The sequence below is a fragment of the Thunnus maccoyii genome, chromosome 3, assembly GCF_910596095.1.
Source record: "Thunnus maccoyii chromosome 3, fThuMac1.1, whole genome shotgun sequence".
In the NCBI taxonomy this organism is placed as follows: Eukaryota; Metazoa; Chordata; class Actinopteri; order Scombriformes; family Scombridae; genus Thunnus; species Thunnus maccoyii.
Window position 1 is genome coordinate 19,451,056 of NC_056535.1, and position 22,449 is coordinate 19,473,504.

The 22,449-nt window shown below is 37.3% G+C and overlaps 1 protein-coding gene across 1 annotated transcript in view; it reads right to left on the minus strand.

Moving 5' to 3' along the window:
• Window positions 1-6,547: 6,547 nt before the first annotated feature.
• The window catches only part of LOC121890360 (testis-expressed protein 264 homolog), a 34,516-nt gene continuing 18,614 nt past the window's right edge, over window positions 6,548-22,449 (minus strand). The window contains exons 3-4 of the mRNA XM_042402535.1: window positions 13,679-13,844; window positions 6,548-7,169 (exon numbers count right to left, since the gene is read on the minus strand). Of these exons, the coding sequence (XP_042258469.1) occupies window positions 6,883-7,169; window positions 13,679-13,844 (453 nt within the window). The 3' untranslated portion in view covers window positions 6,548-6,882. The remainder of the gene's footprint in view (window positions 7,170-13,678; window positions 13,845-22,449) is intronic.

A 22,449-nucleotide genomic window follows, 5' to 3' on the forward strand; every position in this document is an offset into this window, starting at 1 on the left:
AAGTGCTCATATGTCCACAAAATCGGCAGAAATGATGCACGAATGAGACTGAGAAAACAATCTATATTAAATGATATATATATATATATATTTGTATTTCATTTACGTGTGTCTCTCCGGAAAGTTAAATCAACTTCAAAACAAGATCTGGTGCGATAGCCTGCTGCTGATCACACATACACACACACACACGCACACAATCACATGCAGCCACTCTTCTCCAGCTCCGCAGCTATAATGAGCGCAACGAGGCGACGCTGTGGTCTCGCCTTTCAGCAAACCTGACTGTGCTTCATGAGGCGTTTATTTTGCGAGGCAGCGAAGTGAGTTGCAGACCTGAAATGGGGAGTGACTCAAAAATAACGAAACCTACCTCACAAAAGAATAATATGTACTGCTCAGCATGCAGGAGTCATCAGAATAAAAAAAAAACAATGACAATATGTGCATAAATCAAAATCCCACATCCTGGTTTCCAACTTCTCATACAGATTCCCTATGGAACTGCCTGTAAGATGTCAATCTAACTTTTAATGATAAACAGGAAAAAAAATATAAATATATCTGTCCTAATACATCATACAAGGCGTTGCCTCTCTCCAGCTAAATTTAGAAAGATGAGAAAAGAGAAATGAGCATCAACTTTTTTTTTCTGTTTTCTTCTATGAGGGCTGGTCAGTTCCTCATTCACCTCCATCTCATTAAAACTGAATCACACTCCAGTTGAGTGGCATGGCACTTCACACACTCAAGAGGCACGTTGCACAGTTTGTTTTTCACTGAAAAGGCGACTACACACACACACACACACACACACACACACACACACACACACACACACACACACACACACACACACACACACACACACACAGAGGAATTAAAAAAAAAAAAACCTCACAAAAGCAGAAGAGTTCATATCATTTAATCTGCAGTTCAGACTGAGGGCCCACTTGAGCTCAAGGCTGAATCAATGCAGAAAATACGTAAATCCACCTCATGTGTTGTTTTGTTACAACATAACTGTATCAACACAACATATAAAATTGTTTTTGACATTCTCTGGTCAAAAGAAATGGATTTAACTCTATTGATTCAGCCTATTAACTTTAAAGGCAGTTGTAGCCAGCAGTGGAAAACTTCAAAGTCTCAGTGGTAATTAAGGTTAACTATACTGGGCTATATGCTGTTCTGTAGCAAAACATTCTGCAGAGACATTATTTCATGCTACAAACTGCTCTGTTTTTCTCCTCTTCTCAAAACAATATTAAATCAACAACATTCCTGATGCATAATTAGTGAGGAGTTGTGTGAGTGCAGAAAATGTCTGCTGCCCACCTTTTTGTTTTTTGGTTGTTGCACAATTGCAATTAAATCTGGAAATAGTCAGGAAACAACATTTAATTCTGTGTGAATTCAACTTCATCGCTCACCCATTTTTGTCACGTCTATCCACTACCAACCACACTTTCAACACTCACATCACACTTTTTTTTTTTTCAAATGTTTCATTTCCGGACTACCAATAACTACTTTGCAGTTGGAGGTTAGTAAAAGGAGAACTTTTCCTGTGTACAGTGGCAATTAAAATGACGAGCGGGTCCTGCTTGTTGCATAATTCCCTCAGCTAACACAAAGGGACCAATTTTCTCCTGAAATAGAATTGTAGTTTCCATTACAATAGTTGAGGGCATGTGGGTGGAATGCAGAGTTTAGATAGGAACATGCCAATTAATGTCGAGTGAAATTATAGAGGACAGAAACAAATGTTCTTGGTCAGTGGTCAGTGTGCATCAGACTGACTGCTGCTTTCTTTGTGGTTTTCTGATAATACAGTGTTAATGAATGATTACAAAACAATCATTCCAAAATCCACTATTTTATTTTACTCTGTGGGGTTTCTCTTTTCGTTGATATTCAGAGGCATGAAAACATGTAGTAACAATAACATCAACTACAGAGAGGAAGTGGACAAAAATCTATCACAATCAGAGTGCTTTGACCTCCACTGAGCCCCAACTTTCAGGTTCCCACAGCTAGACATTTCCTTCTCAGTATATATCAGCGGGGGGAATTCATCTTAAGCTTGAGCAGAGTCAACTAATAAAGGACCAGTTCACCCAAATCACAAAAAACAAACATATTTTATCATCTCCCACTAGTGGATTCAAGCCATGCACATAGTTTTAGTTTTATTTGCTCAGGTTATGAGATTTCTGCTGCCAATCCAATTTGATGTCTCCAAATGGAATCTCATTTGTCGGATTCAAAGCATTTAAAAAGTATATTTGAAAAACTCACCATCAATATCTTTCATGTTCTTCCTTGTATCTTTCCCAGTTCCTCTAGATAATTGCCAACCTCACCTCATTTGAACTATAAAGTTTTCTAAAAAAAACAGGCTGTTACTTTGAAAACTGCCCACACCGAAGTCTGTGGATTATCTTGAGTATCTTGAATGATGTTGTTGGAAAAACATTCTGCTAGTGAGTTTTTCAAATATAGTTTCTGAAAGCTTTGAACAGCACAAACACATTTTATTCACCCTCAAAAATCAAACTATCTGCATGGCTACACTACACTAGAACTTCTTCCCTCAGGAAAAAAAAGACTGAGATCCATAAAAACCTCCACCAGCAGACACAGAAACAGCTTCTTTCCAGAAGCTGTTGCCCTACTAAAGAGCTGAGCTGCACTGTTATCAAACTGGATTTTACATTTCACATCCCTCTTTAATCCCTTCACTGCTCACTTTCATATATTTCATCAAACTAGACTTAACATTCTACATTGCATTCAACCTCCACTGTTACATAATTTAATTATTTATTGCACATGTCACATTTCTTAGCCCATATTTCCTTTGTACACTCAATATTTCATTTCAATTTTAGTACTTGTCTATTTTATTATTTTATTATTATTACTACCTTATTCTTGTTATATTTTTATTCTTCTGTGTTTGTGGGAGCAAACGCCAAGACTCATTCTTTGTTGTATGTTTGCATACTTGGCTAATAAATAGATTCTGATTCTAGAGATATGTATGTTTTGTATTTTTAAATTTGGGTTAATTTTAAAAACCATCCTGTGACTGGAAGTTCACAGCTTCAACTTTCCCCATCCTTGCTTAAAGGATCATTCCATACTTTGGTTTTTATTTTTGTGGTTTTGGTCATCATTTTTATCAGTCAATCATAATTGTTCCTACCAGAGTAATTGCTGAGATTAGAGAACATAGCATCTTCTCTACAAGATAGTCAAACAGGCAAAGAAACATGAGCAGACGATCAGATGAGGTGTAAAAAGATAATCAAAACCACTTTATGTCAAAGTAAAACTGAAAATGAGAGCAACTGGAGTATCAGTGATAATCCCTCATTCCACAGGAAAAATATCTGCAGGCACAACATTGAGCAGATAGGATGGGTCAAAGATGAACCAGGACGTCTGTCTGAGAACTGTGATGGGTTTTTAAAACTGACAGTTTGGGTAATAAGCTTGTCTAAATTGGGGCTTTGTTTAAAATCTGTATGATTGTCTGACTGCTTGTCTTGTCAGACTTAGTGAAGTTGCCAAATCCCCAGATCTCAGAAAGAACTTTGGCAACTGCAAAGTTATTACAGATAAGAACAGAGGTCTGAAACTACAAAAATAATTTTAAAAAGTTATTATAATCTGAAATGATGCTTTACAGTAAATGTCTTTGAATTTAACACAGTATTCCTGGCAGCTCCAAAGGCACAGCCAGCCTGGAGTTTTTACCCAATGACCCTCAGTGATCATTAGTGTCACACCAATTATGTCATATTACAGTCAAGTCAAGGCTACTATCCCATTGTCCAACCTGTGTGCACAATAAACAACATAGAAAGACAGAGTGGAGTACACCACCTGATCAGAGAGGTTTTGTAATTATACATCTCAGGGCTTCTCTTACAATCTTAAAGCTCATCCATCTCGTTAAACCTTTATCCTCTGGAGACTTAACCCTATCTTTCAAGTAATCAGCATTCAGATTAAAAAAGGTAAACACCCACAATATATCATTTTATTTGTGGAACATTTGTCAGGTAAAAGCTCAGCATTATTCCAATTAAGTCTCAGAGGCAACTCCAATTTAGAGTAAATCAATCAATGAGTGACGCTGTAAGACACTCGGTTTGTTGGTTTTTTTCATTTTTCCATGTTACTAAGTACTAAGTATATACAGTAGTTTATGGCGTGATCAACAAATTCCTCCTAATGAACATTTAGACAGATTTAGATCTCAATGAATCATTTTCCTTGAAGACCACCATACGGGATAATGTCAAACAAGACTAAAGATCTTTGCCAAGCTAGCTGTGAGGCTGTACAGTGATGCTTTAAACCAAATACTAACAACAGTATGTTAACATGCTCATGTTTAGCAGGTATTGTTTCCTGAAGACTAAACTAACCACACAGTGCAGAGTCATTAGTTTTGCAGGTATTTGGTCATAAACTAAAGTAGTGGACAAAGTAAGATTTTGACCTGATGACACTAGATGAAAAACGTTAAAGTTATTGGTTATAAACTTATTTCACTAGAGACCAAAATGTCAACCTGCTGGTGGCGTTAGAAGAAAAATCAGGGATCCCGAAAGTCAGTACAGTTCATCCCCTGGGGACCAAGAATGTCAAAGATATCATGGCAGTCCATCCAATAGTTGTTGATATATTTCAGTCTGGACAGAAGTAGTGGACTGACTTGTCATTGCTATCTCTAGAGCCATGCCGCTAGCGAGTCTAAAATAAAACAATTTATACACGGAAACAAAAACCCAACTGTGGCTCACTACCTCTAACAGCACGCTATTGAGGCCTGTTCCAAAAATGACTGTAGGTTTACCAAGTTTCCTGAAAAACTGCTACTTAGAACAGGGCCCTGTGTTTTTATTGTAAAGCTGAATGAATTGAATGTCTTGATTTTGTGATGTCTATTTATGTATGACTGTGTATTTATAATAGTTTTAAAGACAGATTCACAGCTTTTCAACCTAGGCTTTCTTAAGATGTTGTTTCCAAGTTTGAAGAAAATAACCTGCTATGGGTTGGGTTTAAACACAGTCTGATGGGGCAACTGTGTAGCCGTTGCAGGATGACTCACATTTAAAACTGTCAAACTGGATTCATCTGACACTTTAATACCACAATTATATTTATGATAAGCCTTACTGGCATGGGTTTTTAGTCATATAAAACACAAAGTGAAAATCTGGAGAATCTTAAATGCACATGCATGAGCTCAGGATATGCAAAGGTTATTTGCTTCAAACCAGCATATATGGTGTCTCTCACATGATTATACACATGCACATCTGTGTCTGTGCCCTCAAAGTGAGTACGGCTTGCTGCGAGAGGCTTGTGCGATCACTTGTTTGTTGAAAAATAAAGGATACGGATATGACTGGACATACATTACAGGCTGTGGGTCAGCAGGTGGTCTTTCATGCTGCAGCTGCCATATTTATTTCGGAGAGAAAGAGAGAGAAGAGCAAAAGGAGAAGAAAAATAAAACACACAGAAATGATCTTGTGCAAAGAGACGGCAGATGGGGGTGAGGTTGAGGAAGTAAAATAACAGAATGTGATGGCTAAACAGAAAATGAAGGTGTGAGGAAAATTTGAGTGGTTTGATGGTAAAGGTGAGATGTAGAGTGATTGTAAATACAGGCCCCTTGCTTTCAGTCATAGTGAAATTAATATTCAGCCAGCCCACTTGTCTTGTCATCTTGCTCCTTGACTGATCATGTCATCACCATAATCATGTCCTCAATCTCAGAGGTGGACAGGAGGACTACAGGAAGAAGATAATTAATATGCATTCATTCACACCTTTCCTTTTAGAAATGAAGTAGATTTTATATTCAAACTTGTGCATCACTAACAGAGTCATAGGAACACAGTGCTTTGTGAAAATACACATCATAACACTCATAACAAGGTGCACAAATATTCAAAGATGACAAGTTTTTAAAACAGTACCAATAGTTTTGAGGTCTATGGTATGTGCTAATAAAAGGCTCTTATAAACAAGTCTTTAAGTATCTTTGAAATGAACTAGATTCCCTGTTTGAGTAACAATAATTAACACTATGATCATTTGAAATGGATTGATAAAGGTACTAATAGTTGAAGACATTCAAGTAAAAGCTTTGGCTAAACAAATACTCAGTTCAGTCATCTTGTATCATTTTGACAAACAGCAGCACTTCTGTAAAAGTGTTTCAAGGAACTCAGGCTACCTGAATAAGCTCTGCAGATCTTGAGTGAACTCTTCTGTCATTAAAAAATCTAGCAGATTTTAACACTTTCTGTTAAAACTGTGCATTTAAAATATTAAAGGATAGGTTACGATGTTATGGTGATATTCTTATTGTCAACAAATCCCGTCAAAAAGAACACAATTAACTATTAATTCATCCTGCTAGCAAGTATTTACAAAGCCTGATATAGCGCCATAGTCCTGTATTGTTTCCTAAAAAAAAACTATTAAAAACACATCAATGAGCCACACTGTTGCACTAGGTGAAATGTTCCTTTATTACCACAAACATGAGCACTGTGGTTTATTTTGAATCAGTCCTAAATACGCCTCCCTGTTGCTGTAAATACTCACTAGAGCACCAAATGTGTATTCATCCAAAAAATAATCCCCCAACAAATACACTATTTACTCCTGTTGAGTAACGTTTGCAAAGAACCACAGTGCCCAGCTGTTTTAGGAAATTAGTAACCTTTTAAAAAAATGAAAGTTTACATTCATGACCATTTTTTAAAGATTTATGTCTCTAAAAAAACATTGTTGGTTTTGGTCTTTTCATGGGATTTACTGACAATAAGAAGTCTGACTGGACTTTCACTCCTCGCCTCCAACAACACCCCACCACTTCTGAGTGGGAACCTCCGTACTCTTCTGGTCAGAGTCTCCATGAAGCTGCTCTTGTCTCTCTTCCTGTTGTTCATCAGTCTGTTCCCAGTCCAGCTCTTTAAATGAGGTTTCCCTGGAGCTTCTCCCTCTGTACTCTCTATCCCCTTGATCCTGGACAGGCACAGAGTGGACAGAGGACGCTGCCAGGGACGTCTCTCTGCTGTCTGACAGGAGAATCCCACTCCCCGAGCTGTATTCACTGTTTGAGTCTGCACCTAGAGCAGTGATAAAAGAAAGGGAGGGGATGGACAGATGGTGAGCGGACTTTTATAAACAAACACCACATGAGAAAAGCCTGGCTGTCCAAAAATCCAGGCAGGGCTGGGATTCAACCAAAATCTGCATGTTTGTATTTGAGCTGCACTGTTCAGATAAGCTACAATAAATTTTCCTTTAATTTGCCCCAAACCCATGAATCATGTAGCAAGTCATCTTAACGTTATTTAGAAATACATCTTCAAATGAAATATCAGATTAGCACATATTAAATTACTGTGATGAAAAGGGCATTAAATTATTTCTTAAAGGAATAGTTTGTCACGGTGTCACTTTTTACTGGTTGCTAATGAACTATAGGATACCAGCAGCAACACCTTGTGCTGTGAAAATAGGTGCTGAAATGTTGTTAATGAGAAACTCCTGTAAGCCAAAGCTGTCCTGCTCTGTAATGGTATAGGTTTATATAAGCAGTCGAAACACTTGACTCCATGCTGCTTTTTTTTTTAGTTTCGTTTTTTGCAGGTTAATAGGATCGATTTCATACCTGTGTGTGCCAGTCTGTTGACCTTTTGCCTTCGTGTGGCGGTGATTGTTTCCACATAACACTCTTCTCAAATCAATGTCTCCTAACACTAAGCCAGTCTGTCATTAACAGCAGACCTGATGATGATGATGATGATGATATACACACACAGGAAGAACTAACCTTTTATATAAAACAGTGGAAAGAAGCCAGAGGGACGCCAATGGGGATAAATATAGAAAGGAGTAAATTCTCAGAGGTTACAAGTTGAAAAACTGTAAATCTACTCACTGCAGTGCATTTCAAATGAGGAAGAATGTGTGAAAAATATCAAGCTTCAAACAAAGACTTTAGTTATCTAAGTCATCTAGGGCTGCTCCTAACCATTACTTTCATTATCGATTAATCTGACAATTATTTCTTGATTAATCAATTCATCACTTTGTCTATAAAATGTGAGAATATTGTGATAATGCCTGTTATAATTTCCCAGAGTCAAAGGTTTCATCTTTAAATGTTTCATCTGAACAACAGTCCAAAAAACCAAAAGATATTCAGTTTACTGTCATGTATGACAAAGAAAAGCATTAAATCATTGCATTTGAGAAGCTAAAAGCAGTTAATTTTTGACATATCTACTTAAAAAAATGACTAAAACGATTATTTGATTATCAAAGTTCTTGCAGATTAATTTCCTGTCGATCAACTAATTGACTAATCGTTGCAGCTCTAATGCTATCTAATTATCAATCAATAAATTTATTTCTCTGAAAATAACATTTTCATTCTGGGCATTCAGATAAACACTCACTGCAACCTGAACAAACTTCAAGGCAGATGATAAACGGAGGTGAAGAAAAAGAGTATAGCAGCAAAGCAAAACCAGATTTTTTTTGCATTTCTCGTTAAACTTCAAATGTAGAAAACATAACTATATGTTACGAAGACATGCTGAATATCACATTTCTGAGCTCAGCCCGAAATGGTGGTACATAGCAACATTCAAGCAGTAGAGAATAGTTATAAGTGTGTATATTTATGTGGACAAAGCCTACTGCCTGCTCATGTTTTGTCATTGGTGTTGCATTTAGTCTAAACATAAAAGACCTAAAGGCTCGTGTTGTTGTGTCACACATTCCAAAAATATGATATTAGCGAAGAGAAGGAGACAGATATTGCTGTGGAAATGACTTCATGGTGTTAGAGAATACGAGACTGAGGCCAGACTCGAGCACACACTGGAGTTTGAACAAGGTGTAGACCACAAGAATATAAACTAATTGCATGTAAACTGCATACTGATTGCATCATAAATTATGTATTTCTGACTATAACACTGCATACAAAAGAGTATAAATAATTTTTACCTTGTTGAACACAAGTTGGCTACATGCAAAAATATGCAGGACACCCAAAGCAGCGTTAAACACAGTGTACAGTATAGAATGAAATATTTATCATCATAAAAATGCATTCAAAATTTGAATAAGAAACAACCAACTTTATATCTAGTGAAGAGCTTGCTGATTAATTTACACGCACCTCATGTGCATGTGATTGATGGAGGCGAGAGAGAAATTAAATAAAATATTAAAAAAACATGCATACTGTTCTCTGAAAGAGCATTGAGTTTAGTCTCTTGGTTTTCCGCCTAAAGCAAGTCACAAAATTTAATCAGTCAATGGGGAAGAAAAATCCTATTTGGATTGGAAAATACATGTTAAGCATGATATCTTCATATTTTTTGAGTGAAAAATGCATTTGATTGGAGGGGTTTAGCGGTGCCTTCAGGCATCACTCTCTACATGCATCTGAGTGACAGTTGATCCATTATTGGAATGAGACAGAGAAATATGCTGCACGATTTGAGTGTGTCAAGATTTAATGTGCTTATTCAAACTTAGTTTACAGAAAGATTATGATTACATTTCACCTCAAATCCTGTCAGGTCATAATAAGCGCAGACTAATCTATTGTGTACGGAGTAACGATTCGAGTAAAAATATCAAAGTTGAAAGTTATTAAGTTGCAAGTTTCATTCTCTTTAAGTCTCAGCTATATAAAATAATATGAACTAACACAACTTTAATGGAAAATGTTCAAGTCCCGTGTCATTTTAATGGTCAGCACTCAGTGACCTGAATGACTCTTTTAGCCGATCTGCTTGTCAGATGGTCTAACAGTGTCTGAAACTTCCTGCCCCTGCTCTTGCTGACGTCTGAATTGGGGGACGGGGGGGGACGGGGTTATGGTTGGATGCAGCAGGCACTTCACAAAACCAAATATCCAACAGTCACAACCAATTTAGATTAGCCATTTGTGCAGAAGAGAGAATGTAGGCAGAATCTGGACTTCTCTCTCAAGCTTTTTTTTGTCTTTTTTCCCCCCCACACAATTATGCCCCTCCTTCTAAATTATTGCAACATGAGTGCAATGCCATCTAGGTAAGGTTATTATAGGCACTTCAACCCTCAGATGTGGTCGGATGACATGCTAAGCTTCATTTATACTTCTGTGTTAAGAGGTTATGCTGTACCCACATGCATAGGTTCCAGAGGTGCCTCATAAATGTAAATGTCAGGGATACCATGTGGGGACAGGAAAACCTGCGATAACTGGCATGGGCTGCTTGAGTTTACAAGTTTTTGATGCCAGTAAGGATTATTGAAGACAACATGAAACAAGTTGAAAAAAAGCGAAGCTATTTACACAGCAAACCTTCTGCTCACTGTCTCTATCACAGTGAATGAAACAACGTAAATACAGAAACTGCATGACAATAATCTCTTATCCAGTAATGAGACAAGGTTAACCTTCCCACTGTCGCCCATATCACATAGTGAATGAAAGAATATAAACACAGTTACTGTATGGAATATAATTAAAGCATGACATGGCCCGATCACATAAAATACATAAATTAGGTTGTGCAGCGGTGCTATCAACGGCTGAAATCTGAATCTGAACTGTAAATCAAAACTTATGCTGTATGTATCTATGACAAGACTCCCGTTAGCCCCTTGTATCGACTAAAAATACAGTTATTCAATCTAGTTTGTTTTGAGCATACTCCCTCCCTTTATGCAGACTTGAACGAGATTTGTTTTCACAAGGCTCAACACCTGACTTAGACTTGCCCCCAAGGGACTTAAACACAACTTTGGTAACAACTACTGTAACAAAAGCAAGTAGTAAACTTGTTTATGGATTACTGACAGAAAATACTGCACTACACCCACTCAGAACAACGCCACTTGTGTTGCAGAGTGAACCATGTTAGGGGGTGAAAGGGCGATTTCTTCACTGCTGTCTAACAGAATGAGGAGCCATGTGTGGGAATGCTGGGGGTTGAGCCGGTCACTGAGACGGGATCAGTATGGTGGAATGGTGGATAGAGTGGGTGGATGGGTCAGTGGACCAAAGAAGCCTCCAGTCTCTCAAATCCTCCACTGACGTGGCTGAGTTGATCCCAGTGTGACAGGAGCATGGCTACCTGTCACATTATCATTCACAGTCATGGACCCAAATGTCACTTCCACTCTCCAACGCGCCCATGACACATGAAAAGCATTGGATTTTGTCAACGCGACTGAGATTTTCACTGCACCTTGTAGCAAAGTGTGGAGATCCAGAAGGGGGATTTTGAGGTGTGGTTTTCAGTGGTGCGATTGGAAAGTTTGAGCTTGTGAGTGGAGGTGGAAGAGAGATGTGTTACTTGATGTGAGGGTTGCACAAAATCAGAGGGATATATTAAAATCAAGGGTGACAAATAATTATGTGTTATAAAGCCTGTTTCTTTAAATGAGTGGCTTTTTTCATGTGCTTCAGTGTGAAACCATTCATTTCCTCCCAATTTAAAGTAGATCATTGATGACGAATTGCATTCAGCTACCTTTGGAAAGGCAAAAATTACAGTTATTACAGTCAGAAGAATATTCTATTTAAATTTGAACCCATTTTTCATGCATGAAGTAATCTCAAAAAAATATTTCTTACAAAGAAAGTACGGTCATTTTTGTAGAGCATCAGCGAATTGAGAGGGGCCAGTTGATAGGGTATATTGATTATATAATAATCATAGTCAGGATGTCACATTGGCCATCTGACCATAACTGAGTGATTGATTTGATTGAATTGTTTACAATTAAACTAATCAGGAAAGCAGACTTTCTGAAAGCCTCTATTACAAAATCAGAGTTGAATAAATCAATCATTGTATACTGTGCTCCTCAGTGCATACACCACTTCACCAAATAGGTTTTCTTGAGTGCATCTCAGACTGTTTTCTGTATTTAATGACAAAACCTGCAGTCAAATGGGGCATCTACTGTATTACTTTAAATGTCTTCAAGCTTCATTAGCAGTATAATAAATAGATACACGTTTTTTTATGTAAATGATTTTGATTATTGACAAATTTTATAGATTTTTTCCCCCCATTAATCCATTAATCTTTTACTACAGAAAATAGTGAAAAAAGCCTATCATAAGTTCCCAGAGCCCAATATGACATTTTCAGATTGCCTATTTTGTCAGACCAACAGTCCAAAACCCAAAGAAATTCAATTTACAATGATATAAAATAGAGGAAAGCAGCAAATCTTCACTTTTGAGAAGCTGGAACCACAGAATATTTAGTATTTGTGCTTGATAAATGAGCAAACGGTTTTTGAAACAGTTGGCGATTTCTTTTCACCAAAATAAATAAATTGCTGTGAATAAATTGCTTCAGCACAGATTGTATTCTACGTAAACAACAACATGTCAAAACCAAATATATGCTGTAACAGATGCTGACCCATATCTTTTGTCTTCTGTGGTTATTTTTTTATTTGTGTCTTTTAAGTTAGTCTATATTTGGATTCAATATACAGCCTGCTTGTATTTAATTGAACAATATGGCCTCTGCTTCAAAGCCGTATCAATTAGGAGCTATGCGGTTATCATCAAATAGGCTTATTTTCATATTCCATGTCAACGCATGATTAAACTCGGTTTCATATAGTATTGACTCCTGAAAAACACTCCTCCACAAGCTTTTACATCTCATGAGGAAATGGAATTGTGTTGTGTTTGTGTATCTTTTACAGTGAAAGCAAGTTTTCCATATGGTGCCCGTATAACTGTGGACAGCCCCCTTGGTGTGAGTGGTAGCACACTTCCACCAGAGGCTGTTGTGTCTGGGCTTTTCATTAACACCTAAGAAGGTGTCAATCACAGTTTGCTTTTGCGAGGATTCTCATAAACTAAACAGCAGTAGAAACAAGATTCCAGTTCCCCTGGGTCACACCCGAGCAGTAAACACCACGGCTGAGGTGCCTTAACATGCAGTTTTCTAACGGCCACGAGAAAGTAGATGACTCGCTTGACCTGATTGGGGAAAAAATCACAATTTTTATATACAATTTTATGGTCTCAATAGCTAATTTCACATCCTCTAAAATGTGTCTTGGCTGTCAAAACAAAATTAAAAGTTGTACTAATCAATATCTTTAAAGTGGGTCAAATGACTGTTTCCTGTTTTGTGGTTTCAAATCAGTAACCTACAGGTGACATCACAGGTTTTTATATTTGATTCTGAAGCCTGACATGAGACAGTTTAACAATGGTCTTTCTTTAACGCTTGTCAATATTTCTCTTCATTATGTTTATCGCTTTTTGTTATTTATGGAAGATGTAATTACTGTGCAAACGTCCAAATGAAAAGTGGCATTTGTTGGCCTGCTTATGCACCATATTTGAATGACAGGTTCAACTTCAGTCAAGGGAGTGAAAAGCCAACATCCATGAAGTCTAAGCTTGATTTGCAATCATATAATAGTGGTTATTTAGAGGTGCTAAATTGCATCTATTTTCCTGCAGTAACGCAGTCTGTGGTCTGGTGTACTATAGCTTAAAAGTGCTTTGAGTCCCACTAGGTTCACCTTTAAGTATCAAAAAAAAATCTATGTATTAATGCAGTACAGCATGCAGTACACATACCTGAGATGTCTGTGTCACTATATGATTCCTCTTGTTCTGACAGCCTTCTTTCTGCCTGTCGGACTTCAGGCACATAGAAATCTCCCTGCCGAGCCAAAGGGGCCATGAACTGGATCAGACCTTCTCTGTAGATCTCAAGGAACGGGTGTGCACACAGCCTCCTTTCCTGGAAGAGATGTTTAAGTTGGTGAGAATAAAAAAAAAAGAAGTATCTATATCTATGTCTCCTTTAAAACCACTGACTGTTTTGGCTTGTTTAGTACAGTACATACAAGTGCCCCATTTAGCCTAATTTCCAAATCTACTTGTTGTCAACAACTGTTGATTGAAAGTATGCCTGTAAAATGTGTGAATATAAAAAAAATCAGTCAGTGTTAATTTAACTCTGAAGGTGCTAAGTTAATGCTGCAAATGTTAAAATGAGTCCCATCAACACTTATTAACATGTGTATTTACACACACATACATGTACATGGACATAAGAAACACAACAGTATACTACAAGAGCAGACGTGCCAATAATCCCACAAGTCTGTGTTACAGTCGAGAGGAAATGATTTGATGTCATATGTGGGAAAGTCATCACTCCACCTGTGAACACACATGAACCCCTTTCTTCTGTCCTCACACCTTCACACATCTTAGATCCCTACAACCTGTCTTTAGGAACATGAAGCCTCAACACTTCATGCTGACTCTGTTAAAATTGCTGTTTTTTCTTCTATTACTGGCCTCACTTCTCTAGAAAGCAGGGAGTCTCACATGACAGAGACCACTCCACTTCTCCAAGCTCATTAACCTTTCACACACCAAGTTTTCTTATTCCACTCATGCACAGCCAATGTCTGTTACTTTCACCCTTTTGGCATATGCTAAATGTCGAGCAATACTTGAAAACACATTGCAGCCACAGTGCGGTATCTCAACATGATCAATTATTCAAAGTAAAATTGTTTTAATTTACTGAAATGTGTGTCAGTTTTCATTTGACCATTTATCCACTTTATTGCTGCCAAAGTGCATCAGATTTGTTGCCGTCTAATGGAATTTGACGATTAAATAAACTAGATGTAGATCATTATTTGATGTGATATTCTACATGAGACTAAATCACAAGCAATCATTTTCTTATGATGAGAAAGGACATGGATTGGGAGTCTCATGCTGTAATTAAAATTTGGTGTGGCATGGCCACATTAAAATGAGAGGAGGAGAATTAGGAAAATTTGAGGCTAATAAATTATGGTAATGAGTACCTCTGTATTCACACATTTCACTCACACTCCTTCTCAGAACCCTGGGTTTCATCGTCGACTTGATCTATATTAGCCCGAATGTTTGAGACCATAAATCATTCCTCACACTTCATGACATCTCTCCAAGAGTTGAAAATGTTCAGATTATTCTTTTTTCTTGACAGATCCTGGGTGTACTGAGTCCCTGTACCCTTTGCTGACGTTCTAGTTTCAAGAAAAGGGGAAGTGGTGACAGGTAGGTTAGTGTTTAGTGGAACAACAGGAATGTTGCACACGTAGGATGTGATAATCAAGCTTGCGGACTGAAAAGACACGCACAAATAAGATAGTTTCTTTATAGGAGACAGCTGACTTCTTTTCAGACTCTATCCTATCATCTCCCTCACCATCTGTCTCTCAGCCCAATTATGACAGCAGTGACATTCCTCCTGCTGCTGTCTGCAGGAACAACGTTGTCAGTTTCAGTGATTTCAGCTACATCAATTATTGGTGCATTTCTCCCTCAGAAACATCTGTGTATCCTTACTGGCTTGGCTCATCAACTGGAGTCAGTCATAGACTGCTGCATATTGCATATTGATTTGCACGCATGTATGCAGACATACACACACAAGTTTAATTTTGCAATTCAGATCCTATCAATAAATGATCAAATGTAAAAAAAGAGGAATAGTTCAGACACACTGTTAGTACAATAGCTATATAGAGGGGCTCAGCATTAATATTTCACTGGTAAATTCCGATTTGTCAGATTTATCTTTACTTTCATTTTCTAGAGTAGAATGGGAGCCCAAGAAATTTGATTTTGCTGTTGGTGTTAGCTACAAAACAAGCAAATGATGAAAAATGAGCTCACAAATACAGTACTGCAGGTAAGATAAGACTCAACAGTCTAATGGTACACTGAAAAGATCCAAGCACACAAGTATCATACACCTGGAGAGCAGAGTAAGGGTGGGCAATTTAAAGCATTGCATTTAGCCCTTATCTGTAATAGAAACACTTAACTAAAACTGAATATGAGGTACCTAACATAAAGGGGCCACTCTTTGCTCTCTGAACAGCTTTAGTCCTTGTTTTCATAAATATCCAGGAATGTTTGCTGAAGGACATTGAACAGCCTACAGTTCTTTGAGGGAGGAAGAAAGTAAACATCTGTTTGCTTTACAACTGTCTGTAAAGACTTAAAGACATTATTTTCTGATGAATCAGAACAAATTAGGTTATACTGGCATTCCTAACAACAATTTTGAAATTGCTTCACAGTGTTTATGGGGTCCTGACTGAGGTGTAGTGTCATAGGTACATTATTATTTACACTGTTGAAAGTGGAAAAATTACGAGAAAATCATTATTTGTAATGGAAATTAGGGGACAACGGGTCCTGCAAAACAGCCCCTTAAACCTCAGCAATTATGTGGAAGTGCAAAGCAATAACAGGACCTAATGTGTCCTGCAAGATGGTAATAGACAATTCAGGTTTAAAGACATATTTTGGCTTTCTCAAATTGTAAACAAAACTGGAAATAGGACAAAACAACTTATCAGGGTCCTCTGCTCAGGCATCCATGTTTTAAGCTAATGCACTCTTGTGTCAAGACTTGAATATAAGCAGTTTTGGAACCACTTACTTACAGCTTTTTGTCAATTATATAGTGAGCAAGAGGATGAATCCTACTGACTTCAGTGATCTCCATGATGACTTTTACGTTTGTGGCTATAAGTGAAATAGCTCAATAATTATTAGATAGATTGTCAATGAAATCTGGTATGTCTGGACATTCATGCTCCCCCCAGAAGGAATTGTAAGTAATCCCCAGATTTTTCATCTACCACTATCATTAGGCCTAAATTTCAATTTGTCCAATACATTGGTTTATTAAAACTAATGGCATTTCCATCAGACTCTTCAGTTCAAAGTGCAACTGTGTCAAACTATAGCCTCACAGAGCATGGCTGCAGACTCAGTAGACTTCATACTGATGATTTTGGGACTGATGCACTTATAAGTCACTGACATTCTGTTTCTGTTTGTTGCCTTATTTTACTCTTACAAACTTCTATGCTTTTATAAAAGTATCAAGTTTCTGCCCAAACCTGAATGACTCATCTTTGCATCTGCCCTTGTGACAGATTATGTCAAGGTTTTTCATGTGTTCTCTTCGTTGTTGTTGTACTTGAAATGAATCACACCTAAAATGAATTCCTAGTAAAAGCAGAAGGCAGAAGCTGCATTAGCACATAAAAGTTTCAAATGTTCTTTTCATTAAGGAGAATTTTTTTTTTTTTTTTTTTTTTTTAAAAGCTCTTTGGAGGGGTGAGTACTTCTGACTTTTTTCAGACCAACAGTGATGGCCAGACAAGTGAGTGAAGAAAAAAAGGAATAGTAAATGCTAATTCATTCTGAATGGATTAATATTCAGCATGAAGATCCATTCTCCCCGTGTGTGCTCTCAGCAGAACTGGATGTTTTTATTGATTCACAAGTTGAAAGTTCTCCAAAAGTCAATAAATATGGGTAATCTTTTAAATAAGAAGTGTTAACCTAGCTTAAAATATTAATAATGACATGACCAAGATAAAGGTTTTTAGTATTCAACAATCACCAGTTTAATGCCTAAAAATCATTGTTAAAGCTTTTGTTTTAACATTTCAATAGTTAATATAGGAGTAAATAGACATTTAGCAAAGAATATGACCATGGTACCACTAACATCAGGCCTCAGCTGTACAAAAGAAAGGTAGATTAAATAAACTATGTGCAAAATACACTGTTACCAGAGGGTAGCCCAGCGGCATGGCAATACTTTGACTGTCTATTGTGTTCAAAGGAGCACCCTGCTGAAATGGAAGAATTACAGATGATGCCTAAATCTTGACCCAGCACTTGATGTGGATTAATACAAAATGGGTATTTTTGCATAAAATAAGTAGTATTTACATGGCAGACTGGTTTAGAGTATTCTGACTTCCAAGCCCCAAGCCCATTGGTTCCTACTGAATGTAAATCTTCAGGTCACACTTTAATACTTTTTGCACTTTTTATACACTTTAATTTCCTCAAACAGCTGGACACCATAGATTTTTAGTAAAGATTACTACTTGAATAGTATTAAATACTGCATTTACAGACTATTTTCAGAGGGCAGATTAATATGTGTTAGTGAGTATTTACAACAGCAGGACGGTATATGTGGGATTGATTGCCTGTGTTCATTGAATCATTCAAGGAAAATGTCCCAGTTCAATGCTGTGGCTCATTAATGTGTTTTTGGGAAAAATGGAGCTGAATGGCACAGAGGAATAAGACATATAGAGCTTACACGGGCTACACAGGAACTACTTGTTAGTAGGATCAATTCATTGTTAGCTTTGGTCTTTTCATGGGATTTTTGACAATAAGAAAAATAAAGAAAATCAATACCTTTTAAATGTAATCCAAAACTACATTTCACTATATTTAAGGCCTTTTAATGCCTTAAATTTAAATGTTTCAGTAAGATTTTTTTTTGAGACCTGTGGACAACTTTATCAAAAATGGAGACTATTTCTTATGGTCAGTGCTGGGTGAGTTCAAACAAAAACCTAACCCAGTGAGCCTTAAGGTCAGTTTCTCTGCATCCTGACCTGGGACACAGTGCAGGCAAATAATTAGACCAGCTGTGGAATCACTGAGACAAACTGTGCACGGTAGGCTTTTGTAATTGGGTAGGGGATTGTGGATGGTGTGCTATTGATTTTTGTTTGATTTTCTCCATACTCTTCTCCTGTTGTATCAGGACCACAGGGACCCAAGAGAACACTTAAGGCAGTACAGAGTATCTGGGTCATAGTAAGGTCATTTTTTTCTTCACATCCTCTACAGCACAGAAATGACAATATTCTTACCTGTCACTCTTATCTTTGACTATGTTTCTCTGGCATGAAAACATTATTACATTATAATATTATTAAGGGAATAGACATGGGAAATTACATGTGCCAACAGAACATAACCTCACCTTACTTTGATTAAATTCAGAAAAACTGAGGCAGAACTGGATATATCCATCTTTGCTTTATGTCACTGTATGCTTGTTTTCTGGTCTTAGGAGGCATCTCATGTCACTGAAGTCCACCCTTACCAACCATAACTGTAAATGCAGGGTAAATCACTCATATGACTATAGACTATAGATGATCCCGACCATTACCATCAATAAGTTTCAAAAATGAGTCCAAATATGACAGAACAGCAATATCCCATCCTTATTTGAGTTTTTCAATTACACATCAGCCCATGCCAACACTGTTTTGCTGGGAACCATGCAAAGGTACCATGGAAGAGAAATCAGTGGGTTATAGAAAGCCTAATTATTGAACTAATTTACGTGTCACGGCTAAGTGAACCTAGTAATTATGGCGCTTTGTTATACTGAAAAAATGTGAGGGTAAATCTGCATCAACACAGGATTAAAAATGAATGAAATGCGTTTCAGTGTAGGGGATTACCAAAAACATCACGTGCACACACACGCACACACACACACACACACACACAGTCCTTTAATCACCTCTGCACCTCTATGCTAGTAGTGTATTTCTAGCCACTCTGCAGCAGGTCCTGAGGGAACTGGTGAAGGATAGATAGTCTACATGAAGGAGAGGATGTGCTAGTGTCCTCTTTCCAGGTTCCTAGCCTGGGGAACGACACCTGCACGGGGCCCCGGTGCAAATACATCGCATGTGCTCATGGATAAATAAATTAAACTGTACAGGGTATTTTTAGAGCACTAAAACAAGATTTCTGGTTCCCCCTGGTAAAACACAGCTATACACTTAGCCTACATTCTGGCTTGATAAATTACTTTTTTTCCTCTGGAAAGTCATGAAAGCTCTATACCAATTCATCACATATATGCATAAATATATAATTCTACTATTCGATACAAATGTTTACTGCTTTAGTTGGATAGTACACTTGTCATATTAGGGACTAGATATTTATAAGCACATACTATAACCTAATTCCTGATAAAATCAGATTAAGGTGGCGGTTCACTTATTTCTTCCTTATCAATCAGGGGGCTGGCCTAGGAAACAACTTAGCAGCGCCAAAAAAAAGCTAAAAAGAAAATGGATTTCATGGTTGGAGTGCTACTTGTGTTTATAATTCCAGTCAAATTACTTGATTAAATCAGTTACGTAGTGTGATTTTGATGGTAATTAGAGTAAAATAACAGTTGATGTGTTCAAAGGTGCAATAATGGCTATCATTCAATTATTAGAGTGCAATTCAACAGTTCAAAGAAATATACAGATTGCCGAAGAATCATTTCTGTAGATATTTCCAGATAAGACACTTACGACACAATGTGTGAATACAGGTGTGATAAACCTGATAACAGCTTAACACATAGGCGAACAGGGGCAGTGCATATGATGATTGTATGATTATTATAAGTTATTAGCCATGTAAACACAGCTTGTGTTCTCAAGTACAAGAGTACAATATTTAAGCTTTGTGTATGTCAGAGATAAATATTTGAGATGGGCTCAAGGCATTATACTCTAAATTGTTCCATGCCACTGATATAATAATGGTTCACAATAACAACATCTAAAAACAAATATTATTGTGCATGTTGATGCACATATTTTCCAAAATTCAGGGCAAAAGCAACTGCAGGTGCCATCAGTTCAACATGTGCGAGATAAAGACTAAAATAGGGCATGAAAATTAGCACATGTGCAAATCATGGCTAAAGTGCATTTGAACATTTTAATTATTATAGCAACCCCAAGTCTTCAAAGCCTCTTCCACAATGCAACACACCCACAGCATGTCCAAATCACAGACACTTGTTGACTTTCTGTCAATAAACTTGTGGTGTGATAGCCCAAGTTACTACACTGTAGTTTTTAGCAAACAGAAATAAATAGTCCATTAGTTGGGAACAGTTTTCCGCTGCGTACTTAGTGCATTATGAGGTATTTACAGCAACAAGACAGAGTATGTGGGATTGACTTACAGGAATGTACAGTGCTCATGTTGATTGCAATGAAGGAACATGTCACCCAATGGAACAGGGTGGCTCACTGATGTGTTTTTAATAGTTTTTAGACAACAATGGAGGTCTATGGCACAGATGAATAAACTACTGTATATCTGACTTGGGCTACACGGACAGTACTTGTTAGTATGATAAATTAATTGTGATGATGTGGTCTTTTCATGGGATTTGTTCATATAAGAAAACATGATACGTGAATGAGAGGTTTTTTTTTGTTACGGAATGATTTTCAAAGCTGTTTTGAATAAGCAATTAATATGTTAGAATAAGACTTTCTCCTGCATTTTCCCTCACAAGCAGTTCAATTTAATAATAAGAAAAAAGAAGAGAAAATTCCTCTCCAGTGTGGAGCGGAGGAGACAACACCAAAGAGCTCTCTGTTGCAAAGAAGAGATATTTTACCAGCACATAAAGAGGCACTCTGGGGCAGGATAACAAATATAGTGAATACGTTTAGGCACCAGAGGGATGCTTTAAACAAGGAGAAAAGTGCTGGTACTGTAGAAGGAGAATAACCAAAGTCATGCCTGACACAAAGAAAACCTATGCACAAGCTACCAGTCATGGCTCTACAGAGGATCCATTAGCTCCCTGCACACAAAGAAATAAGACATGCTTTTTCCCCAGGTGTTGTTGATGAATCACATCCACTTCATTTTTTTATATTTCATGGCATTTCATTCAATATTTCTTTTAGTCTGAACTAAAGTGGTGGACTGACTGACAGACATTGCTAGCCCTAGAGCCACGCCACTAGCTATTCCCATCATTATCTCCCAGAGGCCAAAATGATGCCTTCAGCTTGCTTGTTTTGTTGATTAACAGTCTAAAACCAAATGTGCAAATTAAAAAGATATGAAAGAGAGAAAAATAAAACTGTAAGTGTCCAGATAAGGATCCCCTCTCCACAGCGGCGGACAAGGAGCCTGTCAAACAGAAAACATGCCTAGAACCTTGCTCACAGATAATGGTGATAATAATTAATCTCTTATGTTAAACAGGCTAGACGTGGTGCGCAGCGGTAACACACAGAGAAATGCTATCGGACTGCATAATGGAGGAAATACTGCTCATTTCTGAGGTAGACTGACAGTCTTTCAGATGGTCCAGATTCTGTACAAGATACAAATGACAAATTGGGATTGCCATGACTTTTAAAAAGACACGTAAATGTGAAATAATAAGCAACAGGAATAATTTTATCGTTGAGTAAGGAAGAAAGTAACCTCATTACACTTTTAGGATTATAATAAATTATGGTTTTTTTGAGTAACTCCACCGACATTAACGTAAGAGGAAATGTCAACTAGTTAGTTACAATAGTTGAGATTATATTAAACTTTCATCATGTTCAAAATATTGTATAGGTGCATGTGACAAATATTTTGTAAAAATGTAGTGAAAACTTACTCTACATTTAAGCAATGATTGACAGAATTTCTGAATTTCAATTTGTCAGAAT